Below are 22,095 nucleotides of genomic sequence, written 5' to 3'. Positions count from 1 at the left end.
GTTTTGAAAGGTTTCCAAAAATAAAAAATTTCTTAGGTTATATATTTAAAAAAATCTTTATCCAATAGTAACATATATTGACTTCAGTACATACTAGAGCTAGCTTCAGCCACCATTTTTACGTACTACTAAATGATGCACATGGAAAATGAAGTTGACAGACACAGTCGTCCGTAAATTTCGCGTGGCCAAAGTGTTTAAGGAGAACAGTGATAAAATAAATAGCATTGACTTTTATGCAAACGGGGAGACACTTATATCGAGCAGTGATGATGAATCCATTGTGATATACGACTGTCAAAACGGAACGTAAGTTGCTCCCTGTAGCTATACTGTGAAAGAGAGAGAGAGAGTGGGTATAAAATGACGTCCTAGTTTATTGTTCTGACTTCCTTTAAATTGGAAGAAGAACTTCACCAAGAACGACCCACAAAGACTTTTATCTTTCAGTAGAAGTAGGAGATAGGAGGGACCTTTTGTCTTATTACAGAATGACCATTCTTGATTGCTTAGTTCATAACAAAATTAGCTACTTTCTTCAGGGACCTTCAATCGGTGAAGAATATTGCAGTTTGTTTTCTCCTCCTTCTAAACCCATATTTTTAATTTAAATGTTTACTCTTTTGAGGGAGTATTATTTCGATGTAAAATTTACTCGTTGGTTGTTTATTGATGCGGAGGATATGTTTAAATTTCAAATTATGATCGCTCGATCGAATTTTTCTTTCCATGACCCGGCGTCGGTTGTGGTTCTGCCAAAATAAGCTTCGAAAAATGGCGGAGACTTAGAATTATCATATCTCTCCATCAAAGATGCACTTTTTTCTTCAGCTTTACTGAGTCATGAGTACCACACCAGATTATATATTTAAGATTTCTCTCTCCTTTTTGTTTCGATTTGATTGATATTCAGAGCAACCTGGAAGGAAAATATTCTCCTTCATCACAAGCTGTTTAGTAGATATTAAAGTGTTTTCTATTCATTTTTTAAATACTTTTGCCAAGAACAAGTGTCTCTAAAGAGCCTTCATAATGATCAATAACTTAGGAGGCTATTTTTAGCAAATGAAAACACAATTTACTCAACGTTAACTGTTTCATTCACTTAAATAACACTTGTTCCCTCCACCCATTGATCCGTTCTGTTTACATGCAGTCAAATCTGCTTGTGCTTAGGAGACTGGCGCCAAATACTAGTGTCATTAACATACGCCTTGCACCTCCTCTATTAGCTAGCTTTATATGCACTTAGCTGTCAATTCTGTGCGCTTAGTATAGATTCAGGAAGCCACCTTCATTAATCGTTCGATATTGATAAAATTGTGTCGGTTACGCAGTTTTTTTCCTTTCTTTTCATGCTGTTATGCACCGCATGACGAGTCATTCTTTATAGTTACAGAAATGAGAAAAATCTTTTAGTAAATCTCGGGAATGGAAGGTGCTCAAAGAAGTTATTCATTAGTACGTGGTGTTCCTTTTTTCCTCCCGAAGGACTTATTTATAAATCTGATGTTTACAAACGTAGATGAGTAAATATTTCTAGTAGAAAGTAATTTAAAAAAGAAAAAAACTGAAGACTGATTTTTCGGTCCAGACCTGTTTCCTTCCCCTGTAGAAATTAAAACTAATATGTCATCAAAGAAATTTTTATCTACTCTAAATCCGTGAATGTAGTTTTTCGAGATAAATACACTGAAAAATAATGTGTATTAAACAAAATTTGATTCGTTTATATGAGAATGAACAAATGACTTCAGTTTTTTTACCCTAAATATGTACACACAATAATAAATACAAAATTACCACATGAAACTAAACTTCCACTAATATGCAAAAATAACAATTTAAAGAATTACTTTGATTCAAGATTTTTTTTTTTTTGATCCATTAAAATGGGTATATTGGTGTGGAACATTGAAACTTGTTTTATTACTAATGTTAACTTCGAATCGTAGAGCCATTCTTGGTTTGCAGCTAGCTTGAGATAAATTGAAACTATAAATACAGTGCTTCCAATACTGTTTAGCTTATTGGTTATGTATTGGACAAGAGTTTTTAATGTTATTCTAATAGTTCGTAAGCTCTAACCTAATTCAAAGAGAAGCCAATAAATAAACCAATTGTACATGAAGTTATATGGTGCAAAGATACCAAACTAAATGCTAACTCAAGCACTGCCTGTAGCTCAATGTATTTACTATTTGAGCTTTGGTATACACTCAACTAATTAATTTAGACATTTCTACTGTTAAAATACTTGAGTTTTCCAATAAAGAACTAGTTGTATATTACCATGTATCATATAAATGTTACTACTATGTATACTAAACCTTTTCTTTAGGTTATAGAATATATTGAACAGAAGTTGATTCACTTGTATTACACGTGGCCTTAAAATAGGTTGAATTAATTACAAATTTCTGAATTCAATAGGATAATCAACAAGTGTAATTATTACCTTAAACACTATACTTTGGTTTGGTCCATGACTCCTCTTCATTAGCACCTCAAACTGCTGTTCTTCAGTTTGGTCTTTGATCCTACAATACCCTCTTACACACAGCATGGCTATGCCTTTCTGTATGGCCTTCCAAAATGTTCAACCCAATGAAGAATTGAAAATGGTTCCTATTTTCATATTGATTGATACAGTAAGAGTATTTGGATTTGTGGTAATGAGCAATGCCTTAGAAAACTTCTCTAGTTTGCATTGAATGTCTGTTATAGATGGAATGCAAACACCTGTGTTTTATGTAAAGGTATTGCAATAAATGTTTTTGTATCTAATATTTTTCTTATTCCCTCCAGGCCTAAAAGAACACTTAATAGCAAAAAGTATGGGGTTGATCTCATTCGCTATACACACACCATCACCACAGTATTACATTGTTCTACGAAAGTAGATGGCAAGTATATTTTTAATTATTTCACATTACTATTTTCAAATGTTTTTGATTAATTGAAGATATGTGTCAGAAATTGCAGTTGCTTTGTTCCATGTTCACAATCACTCAGTCTGCTGAATGAATGTTGTGTTGCTATGAACTTCAACCACCTATGCTTGAAAAGACTTATATGAAATTAGCTAGCAAAACATTTGGGATGAACCAACAAGTCTAAATGACTAAATGCGACATGCGTCTTGTTTGGTTTGTAAACCTCCTATACACTCTGGTACATAAGATATGTGAAGAGCTAAGTGGAGGAAAAGAAAGGTACCAGGATTCTCTCAGTAACAGTGAGTGAACAGGGAGGAGCACGATACCAATTCTTGTGATCTATGCTGGTTGCCAAGAGTTGTATTGAAATATATTGTCAGTTTGCTTTGTTTATTAATCTGTTCATGTTTAATCAGCAATTGTACTTCTGGTGTTGTTTAGCTTCCCTCATGTTAGAAGGGTTGTGATCAAAAACATTCCTGCCATTACAACCCAGTTTTTTGGTGTAGTGTGTCTTAAGACCATATTATCCAATGTCTTTACTTTTTAAGATGGTATATGATGAGAGAGATTTGATTTATATTTCTGGCTTGTACAGTGTCCATGTAGAGGCCTGTCATGTTAGTCATAGCAAGTGGTATGTGACTTTTTTGTTTCTTTGGAATTTATTAGGTATAGCTGGAAACTTCATCCAGTGAAACAATACACCAGGCAGGTGTTTTAGTATGAATTTATGTTGTTTAGGTTCAACTGGAGGACGTAGTGGCATAAGCACCTTGCTACTATTTGGAATGAGGCTGACTTATCTCTCTTTTTTACTTTCTTTTACTTGTTTCAGTCATTTGACTGCGGCCAAGCTGGAGCACCGCCTTTAGTCGAACAAATCAACCCCAGGACTTATTCTTTGTAAGCCTAGTACTTAGTCTATCGGTCTCTTTTGCCGAACCACTAAGTTACGGTGACGTAAACACACCAGCATCAGTTGTCAAGTGATGTTGGAGGGTCAAACACAGACACACAAACATATACACACATACATATATACGACGGGCTTCTTTCAGTTTCCGTCTACCAAATCCACTCACAAGGCTTTGGTCGGCCTGAGGCTATAGTAGAAGACACTTGCCCAAGGTGCCACGCAGTGGGACTGAACCCAGAACCATGTCGTTGGTAAGCAAGCTACTTACCACATAGCCACTCCTACGCCTAGTTTTAATTTTTTTTCTTGATGTTAAATGATGATGACTGTGTGGTCTTCAGATGCATTTAATTTAGAGTGGCTCTTGAAAATTTCACAATGACCAACACTTTTAATTAAGTTCTCAGTTTGCTTTTCATAGGCTAAATGAATTTGCAATATAATTTAAGGAATGCTCTTGTTAATGGTGCTTCAAGTTTGTCTGATTTAAGTAAATGGAAACAAAAAGTTTTTACAAATAATTATCCAGTAGAATATTTTCTTGCAATTGTTGTGTTAGAACATACAATCCTGATGAGGAAAATTAACTCCCCCAAGAAAGGAAGCTGTAGCCAGCTGCTATGTTGGTAGTGTGTTAGATAATTGCTTGAAGGGTAATGTGTTGTGTTTAAGGCCAAGCCACATAACGTAGCCATAACTGTGAATAGGTTGTAGGTGAATTTTATGAGTCTAAGGGCTTAGAAGGTTGTTTTGTATTACAGTTCATGTCATGAAATTCACTGCAATTAGAAATCCTTTACCAGGTAAATATGCTTAACTATATTAGGAGTTTCTACAATATATGCAAGAATCTCCTTTTGCTGAAAGCAGATTTAAGATATACTTCTCTTGCTGCAATTTAAATGCCTAATTTTGTTTTTCTCTATCTGGCCGTGTGGTAAGAAGTCTACTTCCTAACCATATGGTTCCAGGTTCAGTCCTTCTGTGAGGCACCTTAGGCAAGTGTCTTGTAGTATAATCTCAGGCCAACTAAAGCCTTGTGAGTGGATTTGGTTGACAGTAACTGAAGGAAGCTCATTGTATGTATGTCTGTGTTTGTCCCCAACTGTTTTTGGTGTGTTTATGTCCCCGTAGCTTAGTAATTTATCAAAAATGACTGATAGAATAAGTACCAGGCTTAAAAAAATAAAGTACTGGGGTTGATTCATTCAACTAAAAATTCTTCAGGGCAGTGCCCCAGCATGGCCAGTTTAATAGCTGAAACAAATAAAAGGTAAAAGATAAAAGATGTCTACTATTCACTTAGCTGTATTTGTATTGTTACAAAAGTTTTATATATATGAGTGGTTGACTCAATTTTTTTGTGGTATTAATGTTCTAAGTTCAAATCTGGCTGGGCTTGAATTCAACATTCATCTTTTAGAAGTAAGTAAAATTATATTTCAATAATATACCAGGATTGATTCAATCATCTATATCTCCTTCCTACAGATGTCTAGACTTGTACCAAAGTCATAAATCCATATATATATATACACACACACACACACTCTGTCGTGTGTGCACACTAACATTACACATCTAGCGGATCATGCTAGCTTCATTTCTTTCGAGCCTACACATGTCTTCAGCAGTCACGGCCCATGTTTCACTGCCATGAAGCATGGCAGTTTGTACACATGCATCGTACAATCTACCTTTCACTCTGAGTGAGAGACCCTTTGTCACCAGTAGAGATAGGAGCTTTCTGAACTTTGCCCAGGCTATTCTTATTCTAGTGGTAATGCTCTCTGAGCATCCACCCCCACTACAGACTTGGTCACCTAGGTAGCGGAAGCTATCAACTACTTCTAGTTTTTCCCACTGCCATGTGATGGGATCTGTTTATTGCCCCTGTGCATGAAAATGAAATTTTAAAAAGGATTTGCTAAAAGTGAGTCAAATGGCACCTGTGTATAAAAATATCAATATATTTAACTGGAATGGTTGTGGCAGTGTAAGCTAGTAATCTAAATGGATAGCATATGAATGTTATGCCATGAGTTAGTTAAGAGATACTGCTCAGGGTTTTAAGCAGATTAAAGTGATTGTTCAGTATGTGCTAGCTGAGAACTTCTAGTATGTGTGTTTACGCTTTACTAATTATACCTCTAAATACATAGCATGCTTTCAAATAGTGACAATTGCATGTTCACTTGGTATCTAGATGATGAGCATAGAATCATAGTATAAATTTAAGGGTGTAGTTCCTAAAATATAAATACACACTTGTAGTTCGACACTCATACCTCACCATCTGGCAATTTCTACAACTGGGCTGATTTTATATTGCGATAATTTTCATTTTTCTTTTGAACTCAAAAGAGTAACATCAAGTCTGAGAAACTCCACTCTATATACTATAGGTTCATGCTTGTATTACTCATGAGAGGTTGCGCTACTAAATGCCATTGCAGTTGGCTTGTTCCAAAAGAGTTTAACTTTCATGTTGCTATCACATCAACACTCAAAATGCAGTGTCAATAACAGTAACAATACAAACACACAACACTTATGTTGTTTTGTTAGCAGAAGTGAGAAAAGGGTAAATAATAAAAAAGGATATCACCGACCAGATATATTAAAAAAAATTTATTTAAAAAGTTGTTTCTTGAAAAGCAGATTGAGATTACTTTTAATTGCTGCCTCACAGTTGGTGGGCAATTTCTGACTTATAAAAGCTTGTTCTCCAATGGCATGTGGACTTAACTGCACAAGCTAGAAATTTACCCATAAAATTTGAATTATTAATTATTGTCTCTTTTGAATCGTGTTTTAACTCTAACAATATATCTAAAGAGAGCTGAAATGAGATCCTTGAGAAAAACTCGAACTTTTTTCTATGGTTAAGAAGCTCGCTTTGCAACCACGTGGTTGTAGGATCAGTCCCATCATGTGGCACCTTGGGCAAGTGTCTTCTACAATAACCCGAAGCTGATCAAGACCTTGTAAGTAGATTTAATAGACAGAAACTGTGGAATTATCATCATCATTTATCATCCCTTTTTCCATGCTGACATATCAGATGGTTCAACAGGAACTAATGTTCCAGAGGATTGCATTGAGCTCAGATGTCTGCTTTGGTAAGGTTTCTACAGCTGGATGCCCTTCTTAATGTCAACCACTTTATAGTGTGTACTGGGTGCATTTTTCATAGCACCAGCTATGAAGTCACCAACTGCTCACAAGACAAGATCCCACAACTTAGTGTGGTATAGTATTGAAGGATGTGAAAGTATAATAGAGAGAAAGGAACAGGTGTCTTGCTGAGAGGCTGAAAGTTAGAAAGAGAGGGAGATGGTGAGGGCATACGCTCGAGGTACAAGATCAATATGAGAGAAAAAGAGCAGGTATCTAGTATTGGTTTGTTTATGTCTCATAATCTTGTAGTTCTGCAAAAACAGACTGATAGAGTAAGTACCAAGCTTAATGATAAAATATGTACTCAGGTCAATTTGTTCAGCCTTCAAAGTGGTGCCTCAACATGGCTGCAATCCAATAACTGAAGCAAGTAAAATATAAGATATTACAATACATTTTATGATGAAAATACACATTATTTTGGAGGAATAATCAAGTTTTCACATGGAAAGACTGGTTTCTGGATTCTTAGGTAGATAGGTGCTTAGAAGTGGTCAGGTTATTGACATGCTGGTCCTAGTTTGGCAACTGTTCAAAGTTAAATTTATTTTTTTAACAATAAGATCTTATTGATTTCATGTGATTCTGATGTGTCTGTGTGTAGAATTATTTATCTAAATACCAGTTTTTCTTCTTCAGATACAATCAGATACTTATCACTCCATGATAATAAGTACATCAGATATTTTCCTGGACATTCAAAAAAGTAAGTAAACACTTAAATTTTTAAGTTATATTTAATTTGTTTAATGATAGTAACTATTTAAGATAGTTTAACTCTTTAGCATTTAAACCAACCATATGTGGCCAAAATATTCTGCCTCTTTTATGTTTAAACTGGCCAGATCCAACATTTCACACTTCTACAGTGTCATAGTAAAAATAAACAATCACATCACTGAAATCTCAAAGCTATGAGATAATGTATGATTAATTCAAGACAATGTGAATAAATAAGCATTAGATTTGACAAAGTAATCTGAGTACTAAATGGTTAGATTATAATGAAGAAATTTTTAATTAGTTATAAATGTTATTGCAGTAATTTTCAAGTTAAATCTATTATGTAATACTTAAGTAGTACAAAATATTTGTTTACAATAAAATTGCATTTTTAAATTCTCTATATTGCTCATGTGTGGTTTTCTTTTATTGTATTAGGGTAGTTACATTATGTATGTCTCCAATAGACGACACGTTCCTTTCTGGCTCATTAGATAAAACGATTCGTTTGTGGGATCTGCGTTCTCAAAACTGCCAGGTAGTGTTTACACATTTTTTGTTTTTCTTTCTTATTTAGTCTTGTTTATTATTTCCATTAGAATTTCACAACTCTGATTTAATTTGATAAACTAATTCTGTTATTAATTTTTTATTATTTTTCAGGGATTAATGCACTTACCAGGTCGGCCTGTAGCAGCATTTGATCCTGAAGGTTTGATATTTGCTGCTGGCATTAATTCTGAGTGTGTCAAGCTGTATGATCTTCGATCATTTGATAAGGTGATAAACATTTTGTTATTTGTTGATTAACTTTGTGCAAGAAGTACTACTAACTTTGTATAAATTGTTTTGTTTTTTTAATTCAAGTAATTATTACTTAAGAATTTTGTATATCATCATCCATCTGTTTTCCATGCTGGCATGGGTTGAACAGTTTGAGTGGTGCTGGCCAGCCAGAGAGCTGTTCATGCTCCAGTTGTCTGTTTTGACATGGTTTCTATAGCTGGATACCCTTCCTGATGCCTATCACTTTACAGTGTGCTGAGTGCTTTTTACATGCTACCAACATGAGTGCTTTTACATGGCACTGACACCTGCAAGATAAAGGCCTCTCAGCTGGGAGAGGGAGTGGGGGCATGGCCATAAAAGTCATACTTGTATGTATTGATGACCAAAATTTTCTTAGCTTGATGTGTCTTCTCCAGTACAGCAAATTGCCAGATCTACAAATATAAAAAAATTATTTTATATTGCTACTATATAGAACTTAGCTATGGTAAACAAACACAACCAAGAAATGCCATTAATATTTCTGCCATTCTATTGTTATTTTCAGGGTCCCTTTACAACATTCAAATTGAATCAGGATAAGGACTGTGATTGGACTGGTATGAAATTTAGTCCTGATGGTAAATTAATTCTGATTTCAACTAATGCTCAAGTGATTCGCTTGATAGATGCTTTCCAAGGAACTCCTTTGCACACATTCACAGTAAGTGTGATCTCTTTTCATGTACTTTTACCATTCCTCTACCTAGTCCATCTTGCAAACAGTTCTTTTGTATTCTGTAGCGTGATGGAGGAAAAAGACAACAGAAAAAGAAGCAAAAGGGAGAAAGAAATACAGAGACCTTACCTGTTGACCGTGGTGGGATGAGCGATTACTGACCATATAAAAACACGACCTTTCACACGCGTTGTCTCTCATCGAACTGCCTGCACATGCTTTGTGCCCACACATGCCCCCCCATGGCTCTTCTGCCAGCCCCTGCAGTCTTCACTTCCATTTGCCTCATCTGCAATCCTCCACCAACACCACATAGCTCATCACAACCCATAACGCCACAAGCACCACATATTCTAAGCAAAATACTAAATTTATGTATTGTCATTAGAGCAAAATAATTGATATAGAATTTTACTTCTGTTGTCAAGAATATTTTTTTAAACTAGGCTGTTGAAAAGATTATACTTTTATAGTTCTTAATATATTATGTTGTCTATTTGTGTTTGAATATTTTAATATAACTTTTAACTTTGCTTTGTTGCTTTCCTAAAGTATAAGTTTCTAAGAATCAGGAGAGTAGGATAAATAAGGGTCCTACTGAAAAGAATTAAAATATGTTTTAATGATCATCTTAACTGATTGCTACCAACCATATTAATGTATTCGGTCATTGAAATATTGTATTGATGTCTTAAACAATTTGTATTTAAATTTCTTTTTAGGGACACATTAATAACAAAGGAATCCCATTAGAAGCTTCTTTCAGTCCAGATTCTCAGTTTGTTTTTTCTGGTGAGTAACAACTAATCTCTCTACAGTGCTTATGACATTTTGTCACAAGCAATGTTGAAGGGATGTGCTTTTATGAGTACATAATGAAAATTTGAAAATTATTCTAAAACATCAGCTCTATATTTAGAGCATCATTAAATGGATGTAAAAAGAATTATATGCCATAATTAGATGTCTCAATAAATGCATTTAGCTGTAGAGAAATGGTACTTAAAGCTATTTGTTAATTACCTTTTTATTATTAATGGTTCTACAAAATTAATAAAAATTAGATCTAAAGTTTTTTTAATGAATTGCTTACATTGTTGCTTTTAGCCTTTTCAGTTTTCAAAATATTGTAAAAGAAATCAATTCATTTTAGTATATTTTAAACCCTACTTGTAATTTTATTTAAAAAATATCTTGTAAAATATCCTTTTTTTTTTTTTTTTTTTTTTCTTTTCAAATTTATTTTTAGGATCTACCGATGGTAAAATCTATTGTTGGAGCACAGAAACAGGCAGCAAAGTTGCCATGCTCAGTGCTGACCATCCAGGTCCAGTTCAATGTGTCCAGTTCAACCCTAAATATATGATGTTAGCGACAGCATGTACAAACATGGTGAGTACAGCTGTGTTATTTTGCATGTTTCCTGTCAAAATAGTTTCTGAATTATTTACCAAATTTGTTGTGTTTATATACCAATTAATCCTTGACATAGTGGCATTATAAGTAAGAATGAATTACTGTTAGAAATAAATGTTCATGTGTATTTGTGTGAGAGAGAGAGAGGTGGGGGAGCAATAGCACAACATATTAATTCTGTTTGGGAAATCACCTTGAAAAGTAGGTAATGAATTGGTAGAAATTCAATACAATGCAGTCAGTGCAAGCAGTGGGTACACCAAAAATGTGAGATCTCTAGTAAGTGAGACAGATAACTAGAACTTCTCATGTGATAGATGCTCAGTGGGGGGAAGGTTTACTGAGGATCTAGCACTGTAGGTAGTTGTAAAATTATAGAACAGAGGGAACAAGTTCAAAAAGCTACTTTGCAACTAAGGGAGATAGTAATGGCAATTGCTGATATAAAGTATAAAATTTAAATGAATCAACAATATACATTTAATATTCTAGTAAACCTCTACCTTAGCACAATTTGCCCATATGAAATTTTATTTTACTTATAAAATGAATAAGTCTATTTGGAAGTTTTCCATCTTGTTTGTTATTTTTACAACTAATTACTACTCTATTGGTTTAATGTAATAGTTACTGAATGGGGGTCTTTTACAAATATTGTATATTGATAATATACATTGCTTTCTTGTAAAAAAAAAAACCCTTAGTACTGTGCCCTCTCTTTTATTGACTAGTTAGTGCTGGGAAGAATACCCAGCTGACAGAAATTAGTTACAACAATTTCTCTAAAAATTCAAATTTTCGCAACCATTCAATCCATGTTGGCAAAAAATGAGGATGAAATACACAATCATCATCATCATTGTTTAACGTCCTCTTTCCATGCTAGCTTGGTTTAGATGGTTTCACTGACAACTGGCAAGCCAGGAGGCTGCACCAGGCTCCAATCTGATCTGGCAAGGTTTCCACAGCTGGATGCCCTTCCTAACACCAACCAAGACTTTAGTGGGCACTTTTTACGTGTCACTGGCACAGGTGCCAGTCAGGCAGCACTGGCCCCATTGAAATGGTGATTTTTACGTGCCACTGGCACGGAAATTTCAGGGGAAGCGGTAAGTCAATTGCATTGATCCCATACTTACCTGGTAATTATTTTATCAACCAGGAATAATAAAAGGCAAAGCCAACCCTGGTAACATTTGAACTCAGACTGCAAAGTCAGAAGAAATGCTGCTAAAAGTATTCTTTTTGTCATGTAGACTTCTTACTTAACTGTAATTTGAGTGGGGGGGGGGGTTACCCAGTGCAAATGATGTGTACTGTATAGCTCACACCATCTTATCTCAAAAAGCATTTTATAGTTTCCTTTCTCAGGATAAAAAAAAATACTGAAATAAATCATTTACATTTGACTTATATTTGTCCTCATCTTGTTTGTTGTTAACACGTTTCGGCTGATATACCCTCCAGCCTTCATCAGGTGTCTTGGGGAAATTTTGAACCTGGGTTTCATTCCTAATGTATTTTTCGATGTTGTTGTTATTATTATTATTATTCAGGTCACTGCTTGGAATTGAACTCGGAATCTTTGGGTTAGTAGCCCGTGCTCTTAACCACTACACCATATGCCCGTGGGCAATTATGGAGTGAATTCTAGGGCTTATAAATCTAATATTTTCCTTTCCTTCCATAATACCTGTTCCCATATGCTATTCATATCTGCACTCTGTTTAGGAGGTTGTTGTGTCCTAGCATATGTGCTGCTGCTTTTAGTTTCCATATTTTCCAGTGGTGTTCTATGTCTTTTATTTTAATTTCATCCCACAGGGTTGGGGGGTAGTCTCCATTTTTCCATATATGATCAGCTATGCTTGATTTATCAATATCTCCTCGTGTCACAGCTTTGCGATGTTCATCTACACTTATTTTGTGGGGGCGGCATGGTTCATCATTGTATAACCTACCACAGCTACATGGGATTGAGTACACGCAGTCTTTGGTCATATTCTCTTCTATTGGTGGTTTTTCTTGAAGGAGGTATTTGCGAAGTGTTGTATTACTCTTGAATACTGTCCTGATGTCATATGGGCCACATATCTTTTTCGGAGAGGCCTTTCACATAGAGTAGACAGTTTATTGGTTTCATCCTCTCTTTTCTTCATAATTGGAGTAGATAGTATGTTTTTGGGGTAGTTGTTGCTCAATAGATTGTTACTGAGCTTGATCATTTCTTTGTGGCAGGTATCACAATCACTTATTATATTCTTTGCTCAATGTTTTAGGAACTGAGCAATTCCTCTCTTCACACTGTATGGATAGTTGGAATTGAAGTTAAGGTATTGTCCAGTGAAGGTCGGCTTGCAGTATACAGATGTCCTGAAGCCATACTTGGTGCATGTTATTAATACGTCCAGGAATGCTAGCTGATTGTCTTTTTCCTTTTCCATTGTGAACTGTATGGATGGCTTTATTGAGTTCACATGATCTAACAGCACTTGGACATCTTCTTGGTGGGGCCAGAGAATAGAGGTGTCATCAACATATCACAGCCATAGGGTTGATTTTAGTGGTGTTGATCCTAAAGCCAAATTCTCAAAGTATTCCATGTATATATTGGCTATTATCAGTGATAATGGCGAACCCACAGCTAAACCCTCTTGTCGATATATATCAGTGTCCATACTTAAATAGGTGGTTTCTACACAGAAGGTCAACATTTCCATCAAGTTTCTTATATTGGTATACTAGTGTGTTCTTTTAGATGGGTGTCTGTCACCAGTTTTTCTTGAATCACCGATAATGCTTCACCAGTAACCTGAATAATAATAATAATAATAATAATAATAATAATAATAATAACAGCAACATCGAAAAATACCTTAAGAATGAGAACCCAGGTTCAAAATTTCACCAAGACACCTGATGAAAGCTGGAGAGTATATCAGATGAAACATTGTGTTAATAACAAACAAAATGAGGACAAATATCCATCAAATGTAAATAATGTACATAATTCCTCATCTCTTAACTATAGAACTGAAATGTTTCGATTTTACGATAGATGATGCAGGCATTTGTATTTCTGACGTCAACAATAGTAAACTGAAATCAAAGGGAAAGAAATTATGTAAGCAGATGGAGTGGTCAGTGTTACACTATAAATAACACCAGGTTTTCAGGATCATGTGAACATTAGAAATAATTTAAATTAGATTTTCTGAATATTCTTTTCCCTGAAGGGTGATAAGAACAAACACCATGCTATTTCATAAAATTGTTCAAAACTGGATGTGAACCAGTTAGTATTTGTACTTGCCTTACAAACTTACATATAGATTTTCAGTCATGCTACATTGCTAATATTTTGTTTCTTTGCTATTAATATTTTAATTCTTTGTTGCATGTATTCACATTTTATACAGCTTCTCTTGTACTTTCTTTCACTATTTTTGTGCATTACATTTTACTCAAAAATACTATATTATCTTAAAATTATTCATTATTGAATGATAATTTAACAAGCAAATCCTAAAATTTCATGAGATATGACACTAACATTATATTCTCAAGTATGCAATTACTTTTACAGTATTTATTCTGTAAATATTGCTGAGAATTTTGTTGTCTTGATAAAATTCAAGCATTAAGAAGTATTTATTTATGAGGTGCATTATTTACCTCAAGAACCTAAGTAGGAAGTTTGTGTTATTCAGATGTATGGGGTTGTAAAACTCACTAATTTATGGGAGAGAGGAGAATAAAGAAATTTTGTGGCCAAAATTCCTTTTGTATTTGCACCTTAAATGAAATAATATTGCTTCAAGTAGGAATTGAATCTTAACTTTAAGGAGTTTGCCTTTTGTTATATGTCACTGACTAGTTAGTTGCCCTACTCTAACAAAATAACTTTGTGAGCAGGGTGTCTTTTTTTATGTACAAACATGATTATAATTAAATCAAACCTTAGCAGTGGTGGAATTTTAATTTAGAAGGAAAAAATATTAACTAGACACTGTATAAATATCTGATCAGAATATTTACACCCTTTGTGGTAACTGAATAATAATAATAATACTAAAAGTTGAAATCCCAGTACTCTTAATTCTTACTGTAGATACTTAGTATAATTTCTTCTTTTATTTATTCGAGTTGCTCAAAAGATTTTAAAAAGAAGTTTTTCAGTTTTCCTTAACTAATTATGAGAAGGCCAAGTTAACTAGTTTAGTGAACTCAGAACCTTAAAACACCAACTTCCTATAGATTTTTGCCGCTTCCACTGACACGTGCACACACATAAAATAACATTGTAATTATTAATTGCATGCTTAACTCTTTCGTTACTATATTTCTAGCCAAAATACATTCCTTATGCATTTCAATTAAATTTTAAAATAATCATGAATTTAGACTGGTTTTGTAAAACAACTTTTTTTTTTATTTAATGTGATGTTTGGAACACAATTTAAATTTTTACGTCCCCATAACTTAGCAGTTTGGCAAAAGTGACCAATAGAATAAGTACTAGGCTTACAAAGAATAAGTCCTGGGGTCGATTTGTTTGACTAAAGGCGGTGCTCCAGCATGGCTGCAGTCAAATGACTGAATCAAATAAAAGAATATACATATATGTCATCATCATCATCGTTTAACGTCCGCTTACCATGCTAGCATGGGTTGGACGATTTGACTGAGGACTGGTGAAACCGGATGGCAACACCAGGCTCCAGTCTAATTTGGCAGAGTTTCTACAGCTGGATGCCCTTCCTAACGCCAACCACTCAGAGAGTGTAGTGGGTGCTTTTACGTGTCACACGCTCGAAATGGTGTCTTTTATGTGCCACCCGCACAAGCCAGTCCAGGGGCACTGGCAATGATCTCACTCGAAAATCCTACGGGAGCCAGTCAGGTGGTACTGGCAACGGCCACGCTCAAAATGGTGCATCTCATGTGCCACCCGCACAAGGTATGGAACTAAAAACTACAGCTGTCACTAACAATCATGAAAGAATGGAAAACAGATTAACATCAGTGGGATATGGACTCAGAGTGCAGAGAGCAAAGCATTCTATCTGCCAATCAGTCCTGTTCTCTCTCTCTCTCCCACCTATAGTAAAAGACACTTGCCAAAGTGTCATGCATTGGGATTCTACCTGAAACCACATGGTTATGAAGCAAGCTTCCCTCCCAACCACATGGTTCAGCATTCAGTTCCACTGCATGCCACCTTCAGCCATTGTCTTCTTTTAGAGCCCCAGGTTGAGTGGATTTGGTAGAAGAAATTAAAAAGAAGCCCATTATATATATGTGTGTTTGTGTAACTTGTCTTGACATGTGATGGCTGTAAAACAAGCATCACCATCATACAGGTGAATTTTCCCGTTTCTAGTTTTCCATAAAAATACGTCTGACCATAGGGAATGTGTGTGTGTGTGTGTGAGAGAGAGAGAGAGAGCGAGAGCATGCATGAATGTTCCTATTCCATGTAAACAATACGCCCTGTAACTCTGCATTTTCAAACCCAATGGAAAAAGTGGGGGAAATTTCTGTGCCTCAAAATCAGAATAGGATTGGTAAGAGGAAGGATATCTGAAAATAGTCTAAATAATTTTTGATCTAATCCATTGTCAGTATGGAAAACCAGACATAAAACATGAACACAGAGATATTTGCTTTTAATTGCTTGCAGTTATGTTTGATACGCAGTTGGTAATTCTCATAAATATTTTTTTTAAATATTCGTGCATTAAATGTATTTTCAGGCTTTCTGGCTGCCGTATGTAGATGAGTGAAATATGAGATACAAGAAAGATTTTTAGCCCAGCTTTAATCCAGCAATGACAGGCAACAGCTACCAGCACCTTCAGAACAGATGTACATAAAAATTCTCACATACTTCAATTATCATTTAACTTCATTCACCATTAGTGTTGTTTTTGGCTGTTAAGTTTCGCAAGAGACTAATTCTGGACTTTCTTATTTCTTGTTGCTCTCACACTTGCTAGAGCTGAATATTGAACTCTAAGTTGAATGGTCTCTTCATTGTTGTCGAACAAATATCCATCTTCCTTTACATGCGCCATCTTAGTTGTTCAGTAGCAGCTGCTAGGTGCACTGAGCACCTTCTATAACCCTGTGTGGTGTCCCCTTGCTATCCTGATTATTCTTTGCAATTTCCTTTTTGGGAATATATGTAATATGTGTGTACTGATTTCTTTTCTAATAATCATTATTTTTAGTTTCATAACATCTCTTGGTTGTAAGATCAGTTTGATTCTGATGGAAGGGTGCACGGCAAACTAGTGATTATCTGAAGGTAGCTATGTGTTGAACTGCCTTGATCTCTGTAAAGTCTATTATATAGACAGGAGATTATTGTACTGTTATGATTAGTTTCTATATTGTATGATTCACACCATCATTCATTACATTACATACCAGTAGACATCATTTATTCAACATTATTCTACTAACTATATTAAGCATTTAGAAATATTAACAATAAGTGAAAGGAAATAACACCAAGATTAAAAATCAGTCTTTTGTGTTAGTGACATGTGGATCATTGCTTCAACAATATAGTTGGAATAATTCACCCTGCTATTTTGACCTTTAGGTTTTGGTAAAGTAAAACTTCTGATGGTTTGTCTTACATTAGTTGACTGTGATTGTGGAGTGGCTAGGTTTGTAGACTTAATTTATTTTACCTGTGATTGAAATAGACAAAGTTTTTTTTTCTTCTTATACAGTATTTATTCTCAATAAATATTAAAGACAAATCTACCTAACTCTCTTTATTACTTAGGTACTTTTATTATATAGATAGTAGTAACTTACATCTTCAATATTAATTTTCTTGTAACTTCAATCCAGTTGGTCTTTTCTCTGTTGAGAGTTGGGTGGTTCATTACTAACCAATATCTGGGTAAATAGTTAGCTACAGCCCCTATGGCACTGATCCACAAAAGAAGGCAATACTGAACACAACCCATTATCTGAAACGGGGCTATGGCTATATCATTTTCTCATGTGTAGCATATTTAAATTGTAGTATATATTTTAACATTAAAAGTAAAGCTTTTTGAAAAGTAACTATTTCTCTTTCAAATTAGTAAAACAAAATATTTAGAAATATTTATCCACAAGTTGTTGATATAATCTTTATTCCTATATTTCTCTTTAGCTTGTTGACTCTACTTTATTAATCACCATATAGTTAATAACTTAAAGTATTTTGCTATTATAATTCAATTCATTTGTTAGAAGATAGTTTATTTTCAAAATCTACAGTTCGAAATCTAACTTCAGTTTGAAGCATCTCTATTCAAAACATAGTAATGCACTGTCAGGTTTTATATGTAATAGACAAATAAGGCTTTCATATAGTGAATTAAATAGGTTACTAGGACTAGAGATTTTATTTTCAAGTGGAGCAGGACCATAAGTAGCTTTTTTGTTTTTTTATCTTCAAATTTATTAGATGTATTATATCTGATTGAAATGTGCTTTCTATTATACTAATCTAAAACCTTACACTCACCTTTCTGTGCTTTTTATTCTGGTCTTTTAAAACTTTTTGCAAGTATTAATGTAATCAGTTGACTCAGAGCAAATAAGGAACAACCAATATTAGTGCATGAATTGTATATCCCAATCACTATTAACCACATCTAAACACTATGTATCTAAATTTTCTTAATTAATTTTGATATATACTTGAATCTCACATATAATTATTTTTTCAACCAGAATAATGTCTGGAAACATTCTGAAATGTATAAAAGAGTTTTCTAAGACTAAAATTGTTTCTAATAGGATAGCCATTTTGGTATCCAAGGTTCAATTTATATTCAAATTTTGCTAGAAGTAAGAAAAATTATGTTAAGTTACAAATTGTTTTTTGACAAGTGTGCTAATAATAAAAGTTAATATTATAATACTAATACCAGATGTTTGTAAGTATGACATTTTCTCAGTTTTTTTTCTTACATTCAATCAAATCTTTTTGATTGTATATTAAAGTTAAACTCCTTTAAACTACTTGAAATATATCACATTTTTTGTTGGTGATGGAGGAAGTGTAATTCTTTTGGAAAAAAAAAACTGTTAATATTTTAGCAGAGCAAATTTGGGTTCGTTTAGGAATTATTTTCTCTTTAAACTTTTGAAGATTTTATTGTCTGCAATTTATAATTACTCATATTGAGAAGTTTAATTTGAAACTACAGGATTCCCACCTTCATGGGATCGTTTGAAAGATATACTTTTATACTCCTGACTTGACAGAGTTTATGTGCTTTCAGTAGTTTTACTTTAATCATTTTTTAATTATGTTCAAAGACAAACAAATTTAGTTTTATTTGTTAGTTTTAGCTTCTGATCATTTAAATTAATAGTTTTAGAATTATCTTGTTCAGCCAATATTTTTATAGTTAATAAGTTAATGTAAGCATTTTCAACAGCTATTTGAACATTTTACTGTGATGTGTCAAAAGTGGTTTAGTTTTATTGTATTCATTGATTGAATTTTTAAGTTTTACTTAAACTTTTTATCAAGCTCACAATATCTTTTTAGTTTTACAACTTGTTTAGTGATTCCAATATTTCTGATAAATGTTGTATTTATTACCTCTGATGTGCTACACTTCGTGGCTAAAGCAAATGGCAAATTTTTGTTCTATATGGCTTTATAATATAGCATTTAAATGATGCTGAATGTATATTTTCTAGCACTGTTCTTGAATTTTGCCACTGTCTTCCTTTCATGTCTTAATATAATACCATCTGAGGAAGAGGCATGTTCTTATGACTTAGGTGTTCAGTGTTGTCTGCCATAGATACCTATGCATGTCATACTAATATGTATAGGAAGCAATTTCTCACATTTTATTCCCCCATTCATATTTCAATTTTGTAATAAAATTAAAGAAAAAAAATCTTTGTTTTTGAGATTTTCTTATTTTATTTCTGCTGTCTTTCTTTCAGTAATCTAATAGTAGCAAACTAAAATAGACTACTTTCCAGTGGTACCCATTATTAGCAGTTCTAATGTTCTAATGTTGGAGAAATTATATCACCCAAAATTTAGACATTACATTAATAGACATTTTTTCAACATCTCCAAATAACTAAATGCTGGCATTGCATGCAGCGTTTTCAATTAAATTTGATTACACTTTGAATGCCCATAACTCCAGTAATTCTGCATTTTTCCAGTTAAACTTTTTCGATGACAGTAGATAAATTTTTGATTCCAGAACGTATTTGATAAGTGTGTCCCAATCCTACTTTTTCTCATGGACAGCTCTAGAGTTGGAATTCCCAAACATTTATTCGTCTATGCACCCAATGGCAATTCGATTCTGGCTAGAACTACATCCAGAGGAAATACCAGAATGAATAAACAAAACCTTCATCATTGAATCAATCAAATTCATTCTCCAGAATAATCATTTCATTATTGACAACAACTACTATCACCAAATATCGGGAATTGTGATGGGCATGAGAGCAGCACCTACCATTGCCAACCTCAATGGGATTCTTAGAGAAAAAATATATCAGAATTCACTGCGAAAATTTGGAGACCCTCTCGCCCAATACATTAAAGAGAATTGGAAGAAATACCTGGATGACTGTTTCATACTCTGGAATAACAACTTAAACTCCTAGAATTTAAAACATTTCTGAACAATATCCACACAAGCATTCAATTCACAATGGAATACAACCAGGAGGCACTTCCATTCTTAGACATTCTAATTAAAAAACAAACAAAATTGAAACAGATATATTTTATAAAACAACAGATGCAAAACAATATCTTCTCTTTAGCTCTTGCCATCCTAGACACACAAAAACAAACATCCCCTTCAACCTTGCACTATTGTCTCAGAGGAAAAAACTAGAGATTTAAGACTACAAGAACTGAAAAATGTCCTCCTGGATAGACACTACCCAATCCAACTCATTAATGAAGGGATAAAACATGCCAAATCTATCAACTCTGAGACATTAAGAAAAACCAAAGACATTAACAAACCTCTCCTAAAAAAACTGCCCTACATTTTCACATACAACCCCAGAAACAAAGAAGCATTCAGCACAATCATACAACCTACCAATACTACACAAGAACCCAAAACTAAAAAGAATTTTACGTGACATTAAAATTGTCAAAAGCAACAAACAACCTAAGTCATTAAAGAAACTGCTAACTAATGCAAAATTATTCTCCTCCGCAACAAGCCCCAAAGTAAAAAAATGTAATCGCCCCAACCTTTTGGAAGGGTCAGAATACTATTTTAAACAAGGGCAACACTTTACAATTAAATCAAATTTCACTTGTGCCTCCGAAAATCTGATCTACGTAATCAGATGCTCGGGCTGCCAGAAAGACTATATCAGTAGCACGGGGAATTCTATCCGTCAATGTTGTATGGTGCATCGTCAATAGATAGCCTCACCACAATACCGCCAAATTTATCTCAGTGAATATATCGATGTATGTACGAAACAAATAGAACCTAAATTCACTATTTTCCCTCTATAAATTTGCTGACTGGACATCTACACAAGCCCGACTCAATAAAGAGACATATTTCATCCAAAAATACAAACCTGAACTAAACACCAATTCATTTTAATTGTATTACTAATTGTCACTTAATTACTTGACTCCTGGACACCCATTCATATTCAAACCTGAGTCATGATAGGTCCGACAGGACTCTTATGGAGAAAGTATTCATATCTTGGCAATTGTTTTATCGTTCATTTTCTACTTGCACTGACTTATTTATTCAATTATGGAATCTCAACATACACAAGAAAGTTACATATGTATGCCAACCACAATTTTTAGGTATAAATTACTGTTCTTACTTATATGTATGTGTATATGATTAACTGTATAAAATGAAATGACTCCTGTAACTGTATGTTTGCCAAAAAACACTGAAGGGCCTCATGAAAAAATAGGAGTTTCTCTCCTTAACATATTGCTTCTTTGACAATTGTTTGATCGTGAAACCGGTACTTATTTAATTTGTAATATGATCCTAATATCACCATAAATTTTATTATACAAACTTTTCTTTCTTATATATATATATATATAATCATCATCATTTAATGTCTGCTAGCATCAATTACATGTGGTTTGACAGGATCCGATGTGTTCAAGGACTGCATCAAGCTCTAATGTCTGTTTTGGCATGGTTTGTATGGCTGAAAGCCCTTTATAATGCCAACCATTTTATAATGTGGTCTGGGTACTTTTTCTCGTGCCACCTGCACTATGAGGTCACCATGCAGTTCTAACTGCAAACTATGAGAGGTGGTAGGGGTGAGCTTCAAACTAGGGACAAGGATATTGCTACTCACATCTAGCAAGGGGAAAAGGGTGGGAGAGAAAA

General features: G+C 34.0%; 1 protein-coding gene across 1 annotated transcript; it reads left to right on the top strand.

Moving 5' to 3' along the window:
- The first annotated feature begins 111 nt into the window (after positions 1–111).
- On the top strand, positions 112–21,768 carry LOC106883877 (WD repeat-containing protein 82). The gene is made up of 9 exons (XM_014935014.3): positions 112–309; positions 2,809–2,906; positions 7,678–7,744; positions 8,200–8,299; positions 8,425–8,541; positions 9,098–9,253; positions 9,991–10,060; positions 10,518–10,660; positions 16,441–21,768. The coding sequence occupies exons 1-9, from the start codon at positions 149–151 to the stop codon at positions 16,468–16,470; spliced, it is 942 nt and encodes a 313-aa protein (XP_014790500.1). The 5' UTR covers positions 112–148; the 3' UTR covers positions 16,471–21,768.
- Positions 21,769–22,095: the final 327 nt, after the last annotated feature.

Source organism: Octopus bimaculoides, chromosome 1 (assembly GCF_046866305.1).
Source record: "Octopus bimaculoides isolate indiv1 chromosome 1, ASM4686630v1, whole genome shotgun sequence".
Lineage (NCBI taxonomy): Eukaryota > Metazoa > Mollusca > Cephalopoda > Octopoda > Octopodidae > Octopus > Octopus bimaculoides.
This window is presented reverse-complemented; position numbering and strand designations above follow the sequence as displayed.

Coding starts and splice junctions, on each gene's coding strand:
- LOC106883877 (XM_014935014.3), top strand. CDS start 149: ATGAAGTTGACAGACACAGTCGTCCGTAAATTTCGCGTGGCCAAAGTG. Junction 2,907..7,677: donor TTGTTCTACGAAAGTAGATG/GCAAGTATATTT, acceptor TTTCTTCTTCAG/ATACAATCAGATACTTATCA. Junction 7,745..8,199: donor TTTCCTGGACATTCAAAAAA/GTAAGTAAACAC, acceptor TTATTGTATTAG/GGTAGTTACATTATGTATGT.